The 21,167-nt window shown below is 44.3% G+C and overlaps 1 protein-coding gene and 1 long non-coding RNA gene across 4 annotated transcripts in view; one reads left to right on the forward strand and one right to left on the reverse strand.

The window, feature by feature from the left end:
• Window positions 1-8,376, reverse strand: part of LOC122215885 (adipocyte plasma membrane associated protein) — a 34,656-nt gene extending 26,280 nt beyond the window's left edge. The window contains exon 1 of the mRNA XM_042931791.1: window positions 8,213-8,376. Coding sequence (XP_042787725.1) covers window positions 8,213-8,304 — 92 coding nt within the window. The 5' untranslated portion in view covers window positions 8,305-8,376. The remainder of the gene's footprint in view (window positions 1-8,212) is intronic.
• Window positions 8,377-8,445: 69 nt separating this feature from the next.
• LOC122215887 lies at window positions 8,446-19,762 on the forward strand. Of its 3 annotated transcripts, none has more exons than XR_006200599.1 (5): window positions 8,446-8,509; window positions 11,904-11,966; window positions 13,242-13,433; window positions 15,662-15,854; window positions 17,295-19,762. It is a non-coding gene; the product is annotated as an uncharacterized LOC122215887 (long non-coding RNA). The 3 variants fall into 3 exon arrangements; XR_006200598.1 differs by having other exon boundaries at window positions 13,247-13,433; XR_006200597.1 differs by lacking the exons at window positions 8,446-8,509; window positions 11,904-11,966; window positions 13,242-13,433 and having other exon boundaries at window positions 14,361-15,854.
• The last annotated feature ends 1,405 nt before the right edge of the window (window positions 19,763-21,167 follow it).

Raw genomic sequence — 21,167 nt, forward strand, 5'->3', positions numbered from 1 at the left:
CTTCACGTGGGTAGTCAGGTAGAACTATGTACCTCTCTGCTTTCCAAAGAGAAAAGAAAGCAGAGAGAGACAAGTGGGCCCACAGCCCACTGCCAGAAATGGAAGAGCACGATGGAGGGCTAGATCTGAATGTAAGGCTGTAGTCACCATTAACAATGCTGCCTGCCAAGGACAAGTGAACAGGGAGAAGATGCCCAGACCTGGAGCCCTTGGAGCTGGGGTTTGAAAACTCTGCACAACTTAACAGTGTTTTGCCTATTCTAAACGTTTCATATCTATGGAATCATATAAAAATGTGACCTTTCACAAATGGCTTCTTTCGCTCAGCATATGTTTTGAGATTCATCCAGGTTGCAGTATGTTATCACTACTTCATTCTTTTTTATGGCTCAACAATATTCGATTGCAAGTATATACAGGTATGTCTCTTTTACTGTGCTTCACAGATATTGCATTTTTTACAAGTTAAAGGTTCAAGACTTCAGTGGGAGATAACTGCAGATGTGGTGGAAACAGCAAGAGAACCATCAGAAGTGGAGCCTGAAATTGTGATTGAATTGCTGCAATCTTGTGATAAAACTTAAATGGATTAGGAGCTGCCTCTTACAGATGAGCAAAGAGTGGTTTCTTGAGATGGCATCTACTCCTGGAGAAGACTTTGTGAAGATTGTTGGAATGACAACAAAGGATTTAGAATATTACATAAACTTAGTTGATAAAGCAGCAGCAGGGTTTGAGGGGATTGATTCCAATTTTGAAAGAAGTTCTACTGTGGGTAAATGCTATTGAACAGCATCACCTGTTACAGAGAAATCATTTGTGAACGGAAGAGTGAATTGACGCATCAAAACTTCATTGCTTTATTTGAAGAAATTGCCACAGCCACCCAGCCTCCAGCAACCACCATCCTGATCATCAGCAGCCATCAACATCGAGGCAAGACCTTCCACCAGCAAAATGATTATGACTCACTGAAAGCTCAGATGCTGGTTAGCATTTTTAGGCAGTATTTAAAATTATGGTATGTACATTGTTTTTCTATACATAATGCTATTGCACATTTAATAGACTACAGTGTAAACATAATTTTTATATGCACTGGGAGACCAAACAATTCACCTGACCCACTTTATTGAGGTAAAAATGGTCTGGAACAGAACACACATTATCTCAGAGGTATGCCTGTAACACAATTTGTTTATCCACTCATGGACATTTGGGTGAGAGGCGGAAATGAGTGATTACTGAATGGGTACAACATGTTTTTATGGGGTGATGAAAAAGTTTTGAAACTAGAAAGTGTTGCCCAACACTAAGTATCACTGTACACTCTAAAGTGGTTATTTTCATGTTATATTAATTTCACCTCAATTTTTTAAAATGTTAACAGTGATGAAAATGTTCTAAACTTAAGGCTGTGGTGACTGTTGCAAAACTCTGAATATACTAAAAACCTCTGATCTGGACATTTTAAAATGGGTGAATTTCACAGTATGTGAATTATATCTTGTTTTAAAAAAAAGTCAATGACCCAAACTATGCAAAGTGCCACTCTGAGGCCAGGACACTGTAACTCAAAGTGATTTTCTTTAAGTGGCCTAAAGTCTTTCAACACACAGGAAATAACAATGTTTCTGTATGGTAAAGCAGGGCTATTTACAAGTCCAAATAACAGGAATAACTTTGTGTGATTCTTCTAAAAGAATCCCAAGAGAGACAAATGCAAAGGTGTGTGGTGAACGTGTGTGGCTGCACTGCATACAGCATTCAGGTAAGGTCCAACAAGGAGGTCCTGTCCTTACAAGGAGGCCAATGTAATCACCCCTCACCACCCCTGCTAAAGGTGCAGTCAGCCCCACAGCAAGCTGCATTGTGCAATCTTTCACCACAGAGCTGTCATTAACAAAAATGGTGACACTCTGGCCAAACTGCTACTTTACCTTTTCCTTACCTAACATGATTCTACATAAAACACATCCTTCTCATTTGTCTCAGACTCTAAACTCTCCTTTACCACACCATAGCTTACATTTATTTTAATCTTAATTTAGTAATCCAATTCAGAGATCTTGAGTCCCTGCTTGAATATCTGGTTGCCCCTTCACATAATAGTAAAAAGCTCACTGATCTCCAGAACAAAAAGTCCAGCCAGGACTGAAAGCAGGTGCTTACAGCTAAAAAGGCAGCCAGAAATTGGAAGTCCATCCTTGCCAGAGTTCTAGCTACTGTCTTCTTACAATCACAGTCTAAAAAGCTAAAGAAAATTCAGAGGCCACCCAGTCCTGGGCTTCCAAAGCTGGCCGGTCCCTGGAGGGCCTACACCAGATGACTAGGGCAACTTTAAATAAAGCCCAGAAATTCTGATTGGGCAGGACCAACAGGGGCCTGGGAACGCTTTTTCTGTTTTCACACTCCCCAGTTGTTCCCGATGTGCAACTGGATACCACCAACCTTGTCCAACTCCCTACCAGGTGAAAGAAGTCCATCAACATCCCCCTGGCTGATCATGAGACACAGCCTCTGATGGAAAGTTCTATGGTCAAGTTTTAGAAACAACAGCCTAAACTTAAACTCCTTGAGCAGTGCCAGCTAACAGAACTGTCATGATAGAAATACAGCAGCTACTAGCCACATGTGGCAGCTGAGCACCTGAAATGGGGCCAGCATGTTATACAAATGAGCCAAAGATGGCCTCTGTATATTGGCTCTGTGTTGTTTATTTCTTTACTGCAGGCTGAGACCTTTAGTTCAAAAGGTCCACCAGCACCAAACTCTAACTTTTACATACTCAATTATCTTTAAAACAGCCAAACAAGCAAACTTTTAGCCATTTGGAGTCACCTGCCTTCCATACTCTATGAAAGCTCGTGGAGGGCAGTTACCCATTGATAAGACAGGCTTGAAGGCCCTTACCTGCTACTGCTGCCCCTGGGGCTCTCTGACACAGAGACTTACTGAGATACAGGTGGCCCCTCTCCTTCCCCCTTGACTCCCCTCCCCTTCTGGACTGTGGACCCCTCTCCTGCTCCCATATGCGAACCTGTCCAAGTGTCACCTAATAAAGCTCATGTGTGCCATTGCTCCCTCAGTTGTATCTTTTTTCTTGATGAGCCCCCAAATCCCTCACACTCCCTACATAGTGCAAATGAGGAACTGAATTTTTAACATTAGTCCATTTAATTTAAATAGCTACATATGGCAAGCAGCTAGCACATCAGACAGTTCATTTAACATTCCTTCACACATGAGCATTTAATAACAAACCATATACATGTGCCAGGTACTATCCATGGCCCTGAGAGGAGAGCAATAAATAAAATAGTTTCCTGCCCTCTGTTTATTTTAGTAAATAAGTAGATGCCAAACAGTGACAAATACAATGAAGAAAAACACAGTATGATGGGGTACAGAGGGGGAAGGTTGGCCACACACAGGGGTCAAAGCAGATGACCTCTGAACAGAGACTTCAGTGAAGCTGGGGAAAAAATCAAATACCTGAGGCAGAGCAATGTAGACAGAGGTTAACACAGTAAGATTCAATAAGCACTTGCCATGAATAAAGAATACATGCTTTAAGGGGTTAACTTTAAGCCCCCATTCCCAAACCTTGACCACACAGACAGAATGACCAAGGCAAGCATTGAGGGGAAGCTGCTGGAACAGGTCAGGCCCACAGCCAGGGGCAGATCCCACAGTGCCCTGAAGGTCGGGGAAGTGCCTGCTGGCATGCAGGATGAATGTCCATGAAGGCTACAACATAGAGCACTTCCCTACTTCTTTTACTTGGGGGACATTGGCTGCTCAAGTCACCTCACACAATATGTTCTGCGAAACACACTTCATCTCTGCTTGCACTGACTGGGCCCAGCTGTGTGCCTTCAGGGGCAGCAAACCCTTGACCTCCCAGACACCCAAGATCACACCACCATCCTTGGGCAAAGCATCCCCAGTCCTGCAGGAGTTCCTCAGATGGTAGGGATTGCAGAACTTTCCTGGTTGTTTCAGAGTTTGTCAAAATTCCCCAATAAATTAAATGTGGTGCCCATCTGTGATGGGTATGGAGCCGGATTAAGATTCTTTCTCCCTCTCCCCCTCCCCCACACACCCCACAGGTTCCCACTCTCATGCGCATGTGCTCTCTCACTTGCTCTCTCAAAAAAAAAAAAAAAAAAAAAAAAAGTGGTGCCAGAACTCAAAGCAAAGCTCTAGTTTAAACCATAAACATCATTCCACAAAATGGCTTTAATTGCCATAACTGAAAAATAAGATGATTTTACATAAAAATCTGGGTTTCCAGCTTCTCTGGAAAAAAGAGATCTATGAAACCTAAGGCTGCAGGACAGGTGCACAGGGCTTTCCACTCTTCAGACAATCACACATTCTTTTCTTCTCCCAGCCCCACACCTGCTACAGACTCTACCACAAACAAAATGACCACTATATGTGCAGTGCTAAGGCCAGGGCCTGGAACATCTAAAGCACTGGGGTGTCTGGCTGGCTCAGTCGGATATGCATCTGACTCTTGATTTTGGCTCAGGTCATGATCCCAGGGTCATGGGATTGAGCCCTGCATTGGGCTCCACACTCATATAGATCCTGCTTAAGATTTTCTCTCTCTCTCCTTCTGCCCCTCTCCCCCACTCTCTCTCTCTAAAATAAAAAATAAAAATAAAAGCACTCCCTAAATGGTAGGTAGCAGGAATGCTGCTCCCCTGGCAGCATCTGAGTCTGTGACTGTGTGGCAATGGGGCTTCTGTACCCATTTATTTTAGCCCAAGGTTCATTCCTGCAAACTCACATTCACCTATAATTCTGCCTTTCCTCCATGTCTGCCCCCTGCCTCTGCACATCTGCCTTATTAAATAAAGGACACTCCATTTATTTCTATCCATTTTCACTGACAAAAGTGCACATGTTCCCACAATACTCTCTTTCCCAATCTGTGTTGACACATCCAGGAAGGCTGGCAACTTCCGTTCCAGGGGCAGTTTGGGAAATCAATTTGTTTGCCCAATCTCTTAGAAAACCCCAGAGTGATGCTCACCTCCTTGAAGACACCTGCACCCTGAAATTTCCAACATTTCTAAGGGAAATAGAACAATCATGGTGATACAACAGGATTTGGCAACTACTATTGGTTCATCCATGATTTGCAAAATCCTCTATAATTTCACCAGGCAAACCTGAAAGATGTTCTCCAACATCAGGGCAAGGCATCATTCATGGACTGATGATTCCATGAGATCAAAAACAACCTGTGATTTTGTGGAAAACCTATTAGCCACAAATCTGTGGGGCATCAGAGGCCCAGGTGTCAAGGTGACCCGTGGAATCTGAGAAAGTCAAATAGCAGCCAGCCTAGTCTTTTAACCGACTGCACCTTGAATTTGTTGGTGTCCACATTACTTTAAACTGGGGCTCCTGGACCATAGATGTCTTCATTTTAGCATTGAAAATAATAAGAAACAAGTTAAAAGAGCCATTTGAAACACACACTCAGGGGGAAGGGCTGAGAAGAAATCGTGGATTCCTGACTCCTCATGTCCATGACTTTATGATGGCCACATCTGTCTCTCCACCCTGCCTCCCTTGTTCCTCAGTCTTAAAAAGAAAAATGAATGTAGTAGAGATTTTTAATTAGCCTAAAATCCTTTAGAAGTTTATTGAAAAAGCAGTTGTTAAATTTCAATGTATTCACTCTTCAGTCCTTAACAGTTACATAAAGACATTAAGCAGCTATTCTCTCTTCCAGACTGAACTATGTTCCAAAAGAGGAGGAATAGTTTCAGTGTTACAATCATTCTGATAGAGTTTCTAAAGCATACGGGGAAACTAATGCCAAATAATTATCAGCTTGCTCCAGTATTGTTCAAGTGCTTAGTTCATCTATATTCCAAACTGAATAAAAGGATTTAATGACCACATTCCCCATTATAGCTTAAGTACAGAAATTCAAGAGCTTTGGTATAAAACCTTATTTCCAAAGCATAATTTTAAAAATATGCTTCTCAATCCTTGTCCAGCTGCCAGTGCTATCCTCATTCATTCATTTCTGCTTCTCTTTTGACTTCATTACTCTAATGTTATATAAATCACTTCACTCACATAGATCTCAATGACCTTAGCAATCAGAGCTAACATCACATTTTATGTCAAGAGTCAGGAGACTAGCTAAGGTATCACTAGGCATCCCTTCCACTAAAATCTACTGTCCTATTTCTGTTAATTGAATAACACATTATTCAAGGTTTGTTTTTTTTTTTTTTCCTGTTTAGCACATCTAAAGTTTATTCTATAGTTGTCAGATTTCTATTTCCTTCGGTTTCCTTTACTTCACCCACAATACACAATGCTTCCCTGTCTTTTGGTGAATCCTAAATTTTTAAGGTAAATCAAGAAGACAATGAGAAAATTTAGAAAAACAACTATAACTCTATAATATACAATACTAAATGTAAGGAAGAAGGTGAGAACGCATTTTGAAAAAAGATCATTACAGATATATGGCAATGGGATCAAATAGATAAGAGAAAGAAGGAAACACAGGAAAATAAGAACAACGTTCATGGACAGGGAAGTCAAGAAAATTTCTTAAATAAACATAGTTTTGTAAAAGGCACAGTGGAAAAGATGAGCAGCAGATGATGATTCTGGAACACCCAATTTATCCTGCCACTAAGTCAGAAATCCCAGAGAAACTGAAAAACAATTTAATTCTGCCCCTCTGTCCTGAGGTCAGGAGTGTTCAGAGGAGCCCAGGTGAGATGGGCCCATCCCACAAGTGCCTGCAGATGCTACATGCCCTGGTTTTCAACACACTGCACCTCAAAGTAAACTCAGGGCCAGCTGCTCTTTCATTTCTCATATAGCAAGTATGAAGCAAATCTCGTTTTCATGGTTTCTGCTGTAAAGCACTGCCAATCCTTGCATGTTAACTCTAAAAAGCTCCTCTGTCATCAGCAGACCATGACTTCACAATATCCACAATAAGTAGAGTGACCAACTTGTCCTGGTTTGCCCAGGGTTAGCATTGAAAGTCCTGCATCCGTGGAAACCTCTGAGTTTATTCAGCATACTCCTGACCTTTCCACAGGCACCGGGAGTCAAAAATAACCAAAATCTCTTCTCTGCCATTTGCCTTTCTAGAGTCAAAACACTTGTCTCTGCTATAGCTCTCCTTCAAATGTGGTCCTCTTATTATCAGTGAATAAATTCAGTCTTTCCCCACAAAAACTGGCCCTCATTCAGTATGCACCACACCCTTTGACATACTGATATTTCCACTAAATATCTCCATCAACTTAGAATTCAATCAGTTCCACAACTTTGAGGTTGGTCTACATGAAGCCTCTTGGTTCTCCCTAAAAATTCAAAGTTACGAGCCTCAGGAGACAAAATTAAAAAGAGAAGCTTAAGTATTATATATGTAAATAGATGTTTAAGGGCCATGCTTCAGTTTTTAGCTAACAAAATAGTGTGCTTAAATTCTGGAAGGTTGGGAGAAGCAAAGGCCAAAAATCTGAGATTTCTTTATTAGGTAGGCATCAACTAGTTTCCTATGCTTCTTCGTCCCTATCAGGAAAAAATCTGCAAGCTTGAATTCTCACAAAATTTGCTTAACATTAAATGTCACTTCTGTTCTCCACTTTTCCCTGAAAACCACGGTAAAGGCTGGTGACCACGCAGAGAGAGGTGGGCAGGTGCAGAGGCCAGCTCTACGCTGGAACACGAGGCGCGACCTGAGCATTTCGGACCTTCCCTCGGGACAGAGCGAGCCGGGGACAGGGAAGACCTTGGACCCTGGCCAGATGGCTCTCCCCCGGGGATCAGGTAAGCCAGCAAGAAGAATAGGGCGGAGGAGGAGGAGGGGGGCTGAGGGAAAGGCGAGGAAGCAACTGCTCTAGAAGTTAGGGTGAGATTGAGACGAAGAAAGGGGCAGATGGGAAGCAAGGCGGTCTTGAGACCCCGAGAGCCGGGAAACAATGCTGAGATTGGAAGCAGAATGCACCAAAGCCTCAAGAAGGCGGCAGGTGCATTTCCTTGGCCAGGGCCTGTTTCCTGCCCTGTAAAATGAATTTAGCCAGAGGAATTAACTGGAATGGCACCTGCACCCCGCTTGGCAACGCATTTACCCAACTGCTGTTATTGCTGTCCTGTTGGTTAGGAGGGTCGACCCAGCCATTCGCGGCCCACGTCCGGGGTCCCGGCCTACCTGCCGTCCTTGGCCTCGGGGACCTGGCCATCGTCCGTGACGACCTGTGGCCGCAGCGGCCGGCGCTGCCGTAGCCCGTCCGCCTCGCTCATGGTGCGAGCGCCACGGTTCCCAGCCCCGCTACAACCCGGGAGACAGCAACGAGAGCTCAGCACTTGCCCAATCCCGCCGCACCGCCCTCGGCCACGCCCCTCACCCGACAGCGCGCGGATGTGACGTTACGACCACCGCCCCTTCCGGGAGCTAGCGCGCGGGGCCTCCGGCGCGAAGGTCAGAGGTTCCTCTCCGCCAGGACTAGTGAGTGGGGCAGGTCTGGGGTCACGTACCTGGCGCGGGGTGCGGGGCTCCGAAACGGGTCCCGGCCCAGTGCTGACGCCTTAGAGGCATCGGGACGCGCGTAGCCTAACCCCGGGGTCGCCCAGCTCAGCGTCTGCGCTTCCTGTGTTTTCATTGCAGGCGGTGGGGAGGCAGGAAACGTTATGCTCAGAGTAGTGCACATAGGCGGTGCTGGACTTAGGTGTTGGCCGTTTGTGTCGGTAGAAGTTGGCGCTGCTTGTGAAGTGACAAAGACCCTGGCTCATATAAGCGGGTTAAAAAAATAACAAGTTCGTATTTTGGGAGGGACACGAGTGCAAGTAACGCCCGCCTGAAATTTATATTACCTTTTACAAACACCCACTTGAGGGGAAAATTTGGGACAAATATGCCGCCCTTTGGATTAGGGACATTGAGTATTAAATCTTTTTGTTAACAGAACATTTGATAAAGTTTGTGAAAGAGTTACCCTTAGAAGTAAAAGTGGGGCTGACATAGTCATAAGTAGAATATATGCAACTAGAGACCTTATCCCAGGTCTATACTTAATAGAACCACTGGGTAGAATAGTCCATTGACGGAACGTGCAGGTGTTTTCACTTAATACACTGCAAAAATCACGTTAACTAATACATATTGTTTTGTCCATGCTGTAAGTATATGTATCTGAGGTAGCATACACTAAGTTGTGGATAATGATAGACAGAATGGGAAACCCATTAAGCTGTGTACACCTTGCATTTCTTTGATGAAGAGGGGGAAAGTAATTAAATGATTGGTCACAGGATTTGCAGAACAGGCCAAGAAAGTGACATTACTGTTTTAAGAGTCCCTCAATATAGCAAGAGTAGAAGCAGAGTGACTTTAGAATGACAAAAGAAGAGGAATTTTGAAAATTATTGTTTTGTAAGTTTAGGCTTTTTCACGTGTGCATTACTCATAATGGGCATTGCTAAGCACAGCTATGCCTGTTTTTATTTTAGTCCCTTTAACATGATTTAATGTGAATAAAATCAGAATTTGTCTAAATAAAAAAGAAGTTAAAGTGGGGTATAAATAGAAGCTATCATTAATGCAACAAATAAGGTTTAAGAAAGCAGGAAGCAATCTTCAGTTTGTTCGTTAGCAGTATTTTAGTCAACTAGGTATATTTCTAGGTGCTGGGAGGTGACGATGAGCAACCCATAGACAAGTCCCCTCACTGAAGGTAAACTAATGAGAGATGACTTTAATCAGGTCATCATAAAGATAAATGTAGGGGCGCCTGGGTGGCGCAGTCGGTTAAGCGTCCGACTTCAGCCAGGTCACGATCTCGCGGTCCGTGAGTTCGAGCCCCGCGTCAGGCTCTGGGCTGATGGCTCGGAGCCTGGAGCCTGTTTCCGATTCTGTGTCTCCCTCTCTCTCTGCCCCTCCCCCGTTCATGCTCTGTCTCTCTCTGTCCCAAAAATAAATAAAAAAACATTGGGAAAAAAAAAAAAAAATTTAAAAAAAAAAAAAAAAGATAAATGTAAAATGTGAAATGTAATAATTGAACTAGAAAAGAATAATATGATCTTGTGAGAGCATTTGACACATGAAGGAGCTGAGAAAGGATTGGATTTGGGGGAAAAACAGGATTTCCAATCAGAGGAAACCAAGTTCTGTTACTGTGCATCATCTCTAGAAAAGGCATGTTCAGGATGAAGTATTAAAGAATTAATTTCCAGGGTGCCTGGGTGGCTCAATTAAGCATCTCACTTGATTTCAGCTCAGGCCATGATCTTGTGGGTTTGAGCCCCCTGTTGGGCTGTGTGCTGACACCAGGGAGCCTGCTTGGGATTCTCTCTCCCTCTCTCTCTCTGCCTCTCCTCCCCTCATGTGCTCTTGCTCTCTCTTACTCTCTCAAAATAAACTTAAAAAAAAAAAAAAAAAAGGAATCTCCTTATTGCACTTGAAGGTTTCCCTGATCAAACATGCAATTATCTTTCTTAGGCACTAGAATCCCACATGACTGTTTAATAAGAAACCAAGAGCCAGCATAAGGGAAATGAGTATATATAAATCCAGTTCAGGGATTCCAGGACTGCCAGGGATATAGTTAAGGCCTGGGAAGTATTTTATTTCATTCCCTCTCCAATACAACTGGCATAGCTGTTGTATCAAGGATAATTTAAACAGCACTGCATGACCTGGCCCCTTCCTGCCTGTCTGGACTATCCCTCTGGTTCTGAATCCTGTCTTTCAGATACTCAGCATTGCTTGCTATTTCTAATTCTCTGCTGAAAACCCTTCTCCTAATTTCTCAAGCAGAACATCTTTATGTCTAAGACACTTTGAACATGCCCAATTATAGTACTTAGCTCATTGCATTAGATTTATTTGTATTTCATGCCCAGCGGTAAGGACCACCAACAAAAAACAGCCAGGAACAGAATTGTAAAAAAAAAAAAGTAATAATAATAATAAGTTAAGTTTATTGAACTTGCTACAGCAAAGGAATTCACCAGAGGACCTGTGAGGCTTCTTAAAAGGGGGGAGTTATGGAAGCATCCATGTGAGGGTTAGGGCTGGTATTAGTAACAGATAGTCTTGGCAGAGATGGGTCAAAATTTATAAACTAGGAGAGTCATTGGAGGAGTCAGTGGTCTTATCTGGAACACATGAGTCCATGTGGAGTCCATGTGGAGTTATTGGGAGGTCAGCTTGTCTTATCTTGGAGCAAATGGTCTGAATGAGCTAAATTAGTTAAATGGTCTGAATTTAATGCTTGTTTTTGAGTGGGCAGCACAGTTTAGTACCGTTTTTCTGTTTGCAAGTCATGGTGAGGTCCACATTGCTGTTTGTGGCTTCAGTTCTCCCCCCAGGCTCCAGCCTAGCTGCCACCCAGTTATCAGCAGGGAGATGGGACCCCTATAATTGGTTAGACCAAGTTTCTCAACTTCAGCACCACTGACATTTTGGGCCAGATAATTCTTTGTTTGGGGTGGCAGGGAGAAGCTCTCCTGTGCATTGCAGGATGTTTTGCAGCATGCCTGGCCTCCACCCACCAGATGCCAATAGCATCCCACCTAGTGATGCTAATCAGTAATGTCTCCAGACATTTCCAAGTGTCCCCTGGGAGACAAAATAGCCCCTGGTTGAGAACCACTGGGTTAGACCAACCAGAAGCCACCCTCTTTGCACCCTGAGACTGGGGATGAGGCCCACTTCCATTGTAACTTTGGCCCACATGGAGGGCAATTGATTTCAATAAATCAGGGTTCTGCCAGCATGGAAGGAGAGGCAGTGATGCTGGGCAAGCAGCCAATTGTATGCCTCACAGCTTAAACTAGAAATACTCCCTATTTCCAGTCCAGTGCTTTTTCCGAATCCCATACTGTTTCCATTTCTTTCACAGATATCTGTTGAGAGCCTTCCAGGTGCTCAGCCAAGTGCTGTGACAAAACGAAGGTGAAATAAGGTGAGCCAACATGCAGACATGTTATAATCTCAGAGGGGAGATAAGCCTAATAACCAATATAAAACAGTGTCATGGAAGAACTGCATGATGCCTTGGGGGCCACAAGGAACAAGTGCCATCAGGTAGCAATGCCCAGAGAAGGTTTCATGGAGGAGGCGATGTGTGAACCAGGCCTTGGATAAGTAACATTATAATGGGCAGGTTGAGGGGATGGAAGAGGACAAGAAACAAGCCAAAAGTATGGAGTGCCCATGGATTGGTCAATAAGGGGATGACAATCAGGGCAGACTTCAAGGTTATGAGTAATCAAGGAAGACAAACCATCTCAAAGGGGTAAAGAAGAGCAGCAATAGACAGAGCCCTTCTCCCTGCCCTGAATCCAGGGGAGAGAAAGAATGGCCTGCCCTAAACAGGGCTTCAAGCTAACTTGTATTGTGATAGGAAGCTCTAGTGTCAGGAAAGTGTAAAGTTAGAGAATGTAGAATAACTTGTTCACTGTAGAAAAAGCATCTTAGAGATCATGCAGGTGCCAGGCACAGACATCCACAAAAGCCCACGTAAGATGAGGGAGGGATCTATTGGAAGGATATGGGGATATCTCACAGAATACCATCACAGAAAGTACAGCCAAACCTCACAGGGAATGGAACAAGGGCCTGGAAAAACAGGAACAATGTTCCTCTCATCTTCCCTGGGGCCTCGCCACATTTTGTCTCTTGGTCCCTGCATGTTTCTGGGGCAAGCCCTGTTATTTGACTGCCTCCCTTCTTTTTCCTGCCCTCTACTACAGCTGGATACATTGTTACTTTTCCAGCTCTTAAAGCTAAGGTGGTCCTAGGCTAGATTCTGAACTTGAGATAAAGAAATCTAGGGTTTCTTTTGACCTCTAGGAAAAGTTTTTGCTTTTCTGATAAAAGGGAGAGATAGGCCTTGCCCTTTCTTCTGCTCTGAACCCCAGAGTTGTGCTTAGAGTGACAGTAGTGTCTTGTGACCATGGGAAAACACCTTGAGGTCTAAACGACAGCAGTCTGAGAACAGAAAACCTAGGCTGCTCGCCTCTGCCAGCAACCACCTACACCTGGGCTTTCAGATTACATGAGGAAAACAACCCCTCATGCATGTGAGCAGTTTGTGCTTGCACCTGAATGCGTTCCATCTGACACACATTCTCTGCAAGGACATGTCCATTGCAGAAAACTATTGCCTCAAGCCCAGTTCTCCATGACTTCCCATTTCAGGAATCCCACCAACTAACTACAGTCTCTTTGTCCCAAGTCCAGATTCCTGAATTGAGACTCTAATGTTCCCAACTTTGGTGAGGTGCCCAAGCCTGGTGCTGTGTTAGAGGACAAAATCCCACGTTCCACTGAACGTTCAGGAGGAACGAGAGAGGGAACTAGGCGGCAGGACTGTACGTAAGCAGGACAGGACAGCACATTGAGTGATGTCTGCTCCAATGAGAAGCAGGTAGGGGAAGAGGTAAGGATTATAAATAACTTGACTGGAGAAAACTCCCTTAATTACACTAATTAATCTAATCTAATTACACTAATTAATCTAATCTTCCTCATTAGAGGAAGATTCTTAAGGTCGACCCAGACTTGATAGGAAATGGTGCTCAGTAGGAAAGACATTCACCAGTGTCTGCATGGACATGGACATTCATTGTTATTATTTCTGTTGACAAGTAGCTCATCTGTCCCATTGTTCTTTGGGAATCTTAACACTGACATTTCCTTTTTGGCACAGGTCACTTGTTAATCACGTTTCATTACACCCAGAAATCATTTCTTGAAAGCAACTAATTATTTCCCTTAGGCAATTTTTACTCTGCCTTTTTGAGCAAACATATGCATACTTGTAAGTGTATGGCTCCTGGGTGACTCAGTCGGTTAAGCATCAACTCTTGGTTTCAGCTCAAGTCATGATCTTAAGACCTGTGTCAAGCTCCACATGAGCCTGCTTGGGGACTCTCTGTCTGAGCCCCTCCCGACTCATGCTTGCTCTTTCTCAAATAAACTTTAAAAATATTCAAATAAAAGAGTTAAATGTTTCCTTGACTCTCAAGAATAAAGAGATCTATGATTGGCGGAGATGACGTCCTTCTTTGGGAAAGAAATCAGCCCAAAATATGTCTGTGCATCCAGAAGGCTGCTTGGCAGAAGTTTGGGTCTGCAAGAGCAAGGAGACTAGACAGAGTTACCCAGTTGGTGGCTCTTACTAAGAAAATCCCACCCTGCGGGCGCCTGGGTGGCTCAGTCAGTTAAGCGTTCAACTTGGGCGCAGGTCATGATCTTGCGGTTCGTGGGTTCAAGCCCTGTGTTGGGTTCTGTTCTGACTACTAACAGCTCAGAGCCTGGAGCCTGCCTTGGATTCTGTGTCTCCCTCTCTCTCTGCCCCTCTCCCACTCGCACTCTGTCTCTTTCTCTCTCTCAAAAATAAATAAACGTTAGAAAATCCCACCCTATTTGCAAGAGAAGTTGGCAGGCCAACTATTCCAACAGGTTTTCTAAACTCCTTGGTACTTAGCAGTTTGTTAATGTTCTAGGACAGGCAGCCATAGCTTTCTTCCCTTTTCTCTTTCTCAGTTTATTTAGAGTCGGATTTTTGCCTCTGGCTTGTCACCTCTTTGGCCATGGTTGGTACCCTATCGTGCAGATGTCAGGGGCACTAATCAGCTCCTGTGCTATTTGGAATAAAGGCTGGTGCAGGCAGGAATTCAGCTTCACGTTTAGCAAAGGCCATAGTGATGGAACCCTCAAAGTGGTACTCTTGGAGGGTCACAGTTTGCCTCTGGCATGACTGGCTGGGAACAAGTTTGGTGGTGCCCCCTACTTTCCCCATATCCTTATGATAAGGAGAAGAGGAATCCCAGCAACCAAGCAAAAGAGTGTTGAAATAGAGACTTCTTTTTTTTTCTTCCCACTCTTTTCCCTCCAGAGAGCAGGGTGAGAACAAAATGATTCCCATCTCCAATACTTGTAAACCAAGACAGCCGGCAGGAGGGGTTTTTTTGTCCCATAGGCAGCCACAGGGTTTGGTCAAAACGGGCTGTGTTCTTCACAGGCCTGTGCCATTCTTTCACAGTGGCACCTTCCCCTCATTCCACCAGAAAATTCCAGAGTGTGTGTCTTCACTCTGCAAGACAAAGAGCCATTCTTGACACATACCAGCTACCAGCTAGGCAAGTGTGATGTCTATTCATTCAACAGATACTAAGCACTTGCCATGTCATGTGTTAGGCAGTACTCTAGGCACTGGTAATTTACAGGTGGATCCTGCCCTCAGGGAGCTTACCTTCAAGAGAGGAAGGAGACTGTAGATGCACGTACACTGCACAGTGGGTAAGAGGGCAGGGAGTGGGGGTTACTGTTTGTGTGGGGGTGGTAGATGGAAGCAGTTGACACTAAACTGTGAATAAAGTCCACTAACTGAATGTGAGTGGGAGGATCGGGGTCTTGGTGTTTGGGTATTATTTGCATTGTTTATCAGGGTGTGGCTGCAGACATAGGCTGTGAACACGTTTGCTTTCATTCCCGTAAGTGTCACCAAGCTCCTAAAGTCCTTGCAGGGAAGTGAGCCCTGAACACAAGGCATTTACAAATTCACTGAGAAAAAGGATTCCTGAACTTACCCACTGATTTTAAGTAGTTACACTTTCTCAAGGGCATTTTCTTGTTCTACTCTTTGCCCAGGGTCCACACACCAGAGACAACACCAAGCAGATGACTGCTTCTTCTTCCCCTTTCTGCCCCATAGTACTGCTCTCTCAGCTTGCTTCCCCTTAAATCACCTGTGCCAGGAGGACCATCCTAGTAGTCAGATGCCATAATCAGAGTGTGTGGCCTTCACAGTGTCAACAGCTGGACTCAAAGGCATAAAATGAAGGTAAAAATAAAGCTGATTCTAGGCAGCAGTGGCTCAGTGCCTCAGTGGGTCCCCAGTGAATTATTTTGCCCCAGAGTGCTGAGCTTCAAGACAGTGGTTCTCAACTTTGGCTGCACATTAGAACCATCTGGGAAGCTTTAAAATATGGTGATGCCTGCATTGGTTGAGCATCCCACTCAACCAATTGATTTTGGCTCAGGTCATGATCCCAGGGTCGTGGGATCGAGGCCTGCATTGGGCTCCACACTGAACATGGAGCCTGCTTAGGATTCTCTCTCTCTCTCTCTCTCTCTCTCTCTCTCTCTCTCTCTCTCTCTCTCTCTCTCCCCCTCTCTCCCCGTCTCTCCCCCTCTCTCCCCCTCTCTCCCCCTCTCTCCCCCTCTCTCCCTCTGCCCCTCTCCCACACTTGCACTCGCTCTCTAAAATAAAAAGTTAAAAAAACTCCAATACTTGTGCCCCACCCCAGAAGTTATGATTCAATTGGTCTAGGGTGTGGCTTGGGCATGGGGAGTTTTGAAAGCTCTCTAGGTACTTTTAAAAGTCAAGTTGAGCATCACTGCTTAGAGAGGAAATAAGAAATAGAGAAATATGTATAGTATTCCATTTTAGGGAGGTAGAGGGGACAGGGGTCTGAGTCCAGTGTCCCTATGATTAAGAGACAAAAAGAATCACCCCTTTTACCAATCTGCATTCAGATCCTGAAGAACTGCCTGCCTGCAGGAACATCTGAGAGGCAGCTCTGGGCTGAAAGAGGCTGCAGGGATTTGGCAAAACCCTGACAAAACACCCCTCCTCTTGTCTGGGACCCTGAGGGGCTGTGATTTATTGGTGGGAACACAGACTGTGGTCAGGAATGGGAGGACAGAGGCTCTGACATGCTGGCAGTGTTTCCTATCGTGACCTCAGTGGAAGTTACCTGGGTTTTGTTTCATGTCAGTTTGTTAAGCTGTACATGTTTTATACACCCTTCTATATATGTTATGTTTCATCCAAAAAAATTATTTAAAAAATAAAGCTATTGCCTAGGGGTGCCTGGGTGGCTCACTTGGTTAAGCATCTGACTCTTGATTTCGGCTCAGGTCATGATCTCATGGTTCATGAGATTGAGCCCCCACACTGGGCTGACTATGCAGAGCCTGCTGGGGATTCTCTCCCTGCCCCATCCCCCAACTGTCTCCCTCTCTCTCAACAAGTAAACAAACAAACATGTTTTTTTAAAAAAGCTATTGCCTAGTTTGAAAGCTCTCTTTCTGCAGGTCACTTTCTTAAATGGAAACAGAAATACATTAAGTGTTGGGATTATTCAGTGGTCTCTGAAAGCTGGTTACTAGGGCATAGTTGACTATGCAGAATTATTAAAAGTCCAGATTCCCCAACCCCTGCCTCCTGAGATTCAGGCTTAACAATTCTGAGACAGGAATCTGTGTTGTCATCAAGCAGGCATCCAGGTGAGCCTGGCACCAGTCCCTGGAAACTTTCCCCGGGGACCACCGCATGCTCTACAGCCAGCAGCCCATCATGAACACAGACCCAAGTGGGGACCTGACTTTGAAAGCCCTCTGGACCCAAGAATCCACAACTTGGAGTAGCAATCAGCATGCAGCTGGCTTAGATCCACTTTTGAGAGAAAAGTGAATTTATTTTTATCAGTGTCTTAATTACTTGAACTCAAAAAAGCAAAAATGTCCATCCAACCCAACAGTTTAGAAAAATGTTAACACAAGAAGTTGCTTCCAAAACATATAATGGAAGAGAATTTCATCAAATGTCTTTCTTGTGCCTGGAGTATGAAAGTTATACAAAATATTTTCACATGACCAAATCATAAAAGCTACTTCTGAATCTAAGTCCCATACAGAGACAAATCTTAAAGGTTATATTAAGTAGTAACTGCAACCCTCTAGGGAAATGTTTTAGGAAAAAGGGAATGACTAGAAAAGTCATGGTCTGAAAATTATTGTATGGCATTTTATCACTGGCTACTACCTATCTCTACAGCTGTTGACTGATTGATAACACACCATATGAGTAATTTCCAGCTTTTTAAGCTTTGGGGTGAAGATAACCTTTTGCCAGGTTTTATTTATTTATATTACATTGGTCCTCCTATTTGTGTACATTTCTCACCTACACTACATAAGATTCACCACATAAGATTCTCTGCACACTCTGTATTCGTGGACCATATTCACAAAAAAACCCAAACTTGTAGGTTGGCAGTTATCTGACTCTGTTCAGGCTGCTATAACAAAACACCATAGACTGGAGGGTTATAAACAACAGAAATTTATTTCTCACAGCTCTGGAGGCTGAAGTGAAAGATCGAGGTGCAAACAGATTTGGTGTCTGGCAACTTTCCTCCTGGTTCAGAGGTCACCATCTTGTCATCGCTGTGTCCCCACATGATGGAAGGAGCAAAGGAGCTCTCTGTGTCCTCTTTTAGAAGTGCACTGATTCCATTCATGAAGGCTCTGCTCTTATAACCTCTTATAACCACCTACCAAAGGCCCCACCACCTCCTGTGATACCATCACCTTGGAGATGAGGATTTCAACATATGAATTTGAAGGGACACAAACATTCACACCATTGCGATAGCCAAGCACATCTTTTGATTGATTACATGGTGTAAAGATATACATGGATTCCATTTAAGTCTTGTTTCTAATGTAGACAACTTGTAATCACCTTACATATCCATTCATAATGGTTAAATAAATGCTCAAATTCAGTGGTTTGCTACATGCACCCATTACAAAGAAGAAGATGGGTCACCGTCTACTGATGGGGAGATAGTCATGTGACACTGGAAGGGAGAAAAGAAGTACAGAGTAATATGGAAAGGCCTCACTAACTTATGTGAAACGTTTGGATGAAATGTATGTTGGAAACCAGAATCTGTCACATTTTAGGGATATTATGCAAGACTTCCTCCTCATGTGAAAACAGATTGAGTAATTGAGACTCACACTCTCCATGGGGATAATGATGAGCAAAACATTTACAACACTTGCATACCAACACCAGAGAGCCTGAGCGTGGTAAGGAATTACTGGGCCAGGGAAAACAGAGGCTCGGGGAGGTGAGGCCACTGCTGGGAGCCACTTTTTCCCAACAGCATCTGCAAGTTCTGGAGAAAGTTGGGAGGCCATGCCACGTTTCAGACAGCTGGTTCTCAGTTGGTTCAAAGACACACCAGTAAGAGTCCTACTGAGTCATGTGAGACGGAGCAGTGGTTCACAGCGCTGGCTGGCCCGACGTGAGTCTGCTTGCGTTGGTTTCCCTCCTTCCCTGTTTCACAATCTCATTCCTCACACGTGTCCCTGGAATCACATTCCTAAGCAAATCACCTGCACGCAGGCCCTCATCTCAGTTTCTGCTTCAGGACCATGGAGATGAAGGCAGTAAGAGAACTAGAAAATAGAATGTGAGAGGTCCCAACATATGGGAAGTTAACGATCTTCAAAAACGGAGACCAAATAGGCAAAAACTACATATGAACAGATAATGATTGAAATATTTCTGGAACTGATTAAGATGGACAACAAGCCATTAAGATGGACCAAGAAGCCCTACAGAGCCCAAGCAGGACAAATAAAACAAGTCAACCAAAAAGTAATACTGCAAAAACTAAAGACTTGGTATTCACAGGTGGAGAAATTGTGTATTTACTTGGTTTAATCCTGTTATGCAGCAAAATTCCCAAACAGTGATGAAGGGAAACCTTACATAACTCCAGTTAAAGATCACTAAAACTCAAATTGGCATTACCACCCCTCCAAAAGCACTGTCTCCTGGAAAGCTTCCTCTCGGTCTGGATTTAGGCTTCTCCCCGCTATCAAAGATAGAGCTACTCAGAGGTCAACAGTAAGGTGCCTTAAAAAAGTAATAAAATAATAAAACTAAAATGCCGTTGATATTCTTCAAAGCTCTCGCAAGAAGGGACCACACCACCTTTGGTTTGAACTTGGGGGTCAAGGGTGGAGTTAGACCAGCTCCATCCACACCCCAGCTCTGCCCTGAAGTGAAATGAGAGGAGGAGATGGGGTGACCTGCTTAGGGCCTCCTTGCACACAGTGCCCAACAGTATAAGCATTGCTGCTGTGCTCCTGACATTGGGTATCCTGAGGGCGGCTGGCGCAGTGGGTGCAAGTCAGCTCTGCAAGGATTGATGGCTCAGGTTCATTCCATGGCCAGATCTCTCTCAAGTCAGGCCAGGGAGACTGGGTGAGAATTCACATTCCCCTTGCTTTTCTATGAACTCACTGCTGTGGGTGAACCTGGAATGAGCATGAGCCTGAATCAGCTCAGGACTGATCTTTAGATAACTGCTGTCATGAACATTAGCTGTGATTTTTCTGTTTCTAGACTTAATAGGGACATTTTCCCTTTGGGAATTAATTATGTTGGAAAGCTGAATTTTCCCTTGAAGCACAACTTTTCATTTTGTTTTAGCTACTCTAAATGAGAATTATTCTTCAAAGGTACCGCATACTGCTTTTTTTCTGAATCTGAATAGAATTTCCCTTTGGGTTTATTGTTATTACCAATTTCATGCTGGCCTGGAGACACACGTAATGCCAAGATTAGCTGTCTCTGGATCCCAGTCCAACCCTGTCTCTGTTTCCACACCTACAGATGTCTCCTCTCTGCTTTCACTGTAGCTGCCTTCTCTACTCTCTGCTTCCACTGTAGCTGCCTTCTCTACTCTCTGCTTCTTAGTGGTCCTGACTCGGTTTTTGCTAGGACATCTCAGTTCTGATAGAAAATCCAAAGCAAAAAGTGACATCTGGGGTCAGGGCAGATGTGGTACAGCTTGACCAGCCTCTGCACATCTATCTCCCGGGCTCCATTTTTCCTGTGCCCTTCTGTTCTCAGACAGGCCCTGCCTCAGGGCAGCCAAAATCCTACTGTAGCTCATCTCTGCATCCTGTCTGTGGCCATAGATTATTCCTGCAAAAGAGGGATCCTGCCGTGACTTCCCACTGCAACCTGGGGTGCAAAAATGTGTCTTTCCCCCGTGCATTCAGTGCCTGGCTGAGGCCCCTGGGAATACTCCCAGCCTCCCTGCCCCCCAACCTCCAGAGCACAAGAACAAGCACTGTTCCTAGGAACAGCCATTCCCAGTTCCTGCTTTGGTCCAGCTTTCTTAGGAGACAGTTGGGTCAGGGCCTTTCACCTCCCACCCCCCATGTCCCCAGTTCATAGAAACCTCATCCACCCACATCTAAAGAAAGGACAAACCTGAGTAATGGGACGTCTCTCTCAGGCAAGCCTGTGCTTTTCACAGAGGCAGTCTTTGACAATGAGATT

The sequence above is a fragment of the Panthera leo genome, chromosome A3 (assembly GCF_018350215.1).
Source record: "Panthera leo isolate Ple1 chromosome A3, P.leo_Ple1_pat1.1, whole genome shotgun sequence".
In the NCBI taxonomy this organism is placed as follows: domain Eukaryota; kingdom Metazoa; phylum Chordata; class Mammalia; order Carnivora; family Felidae; genus Panthera; species Panthera leo.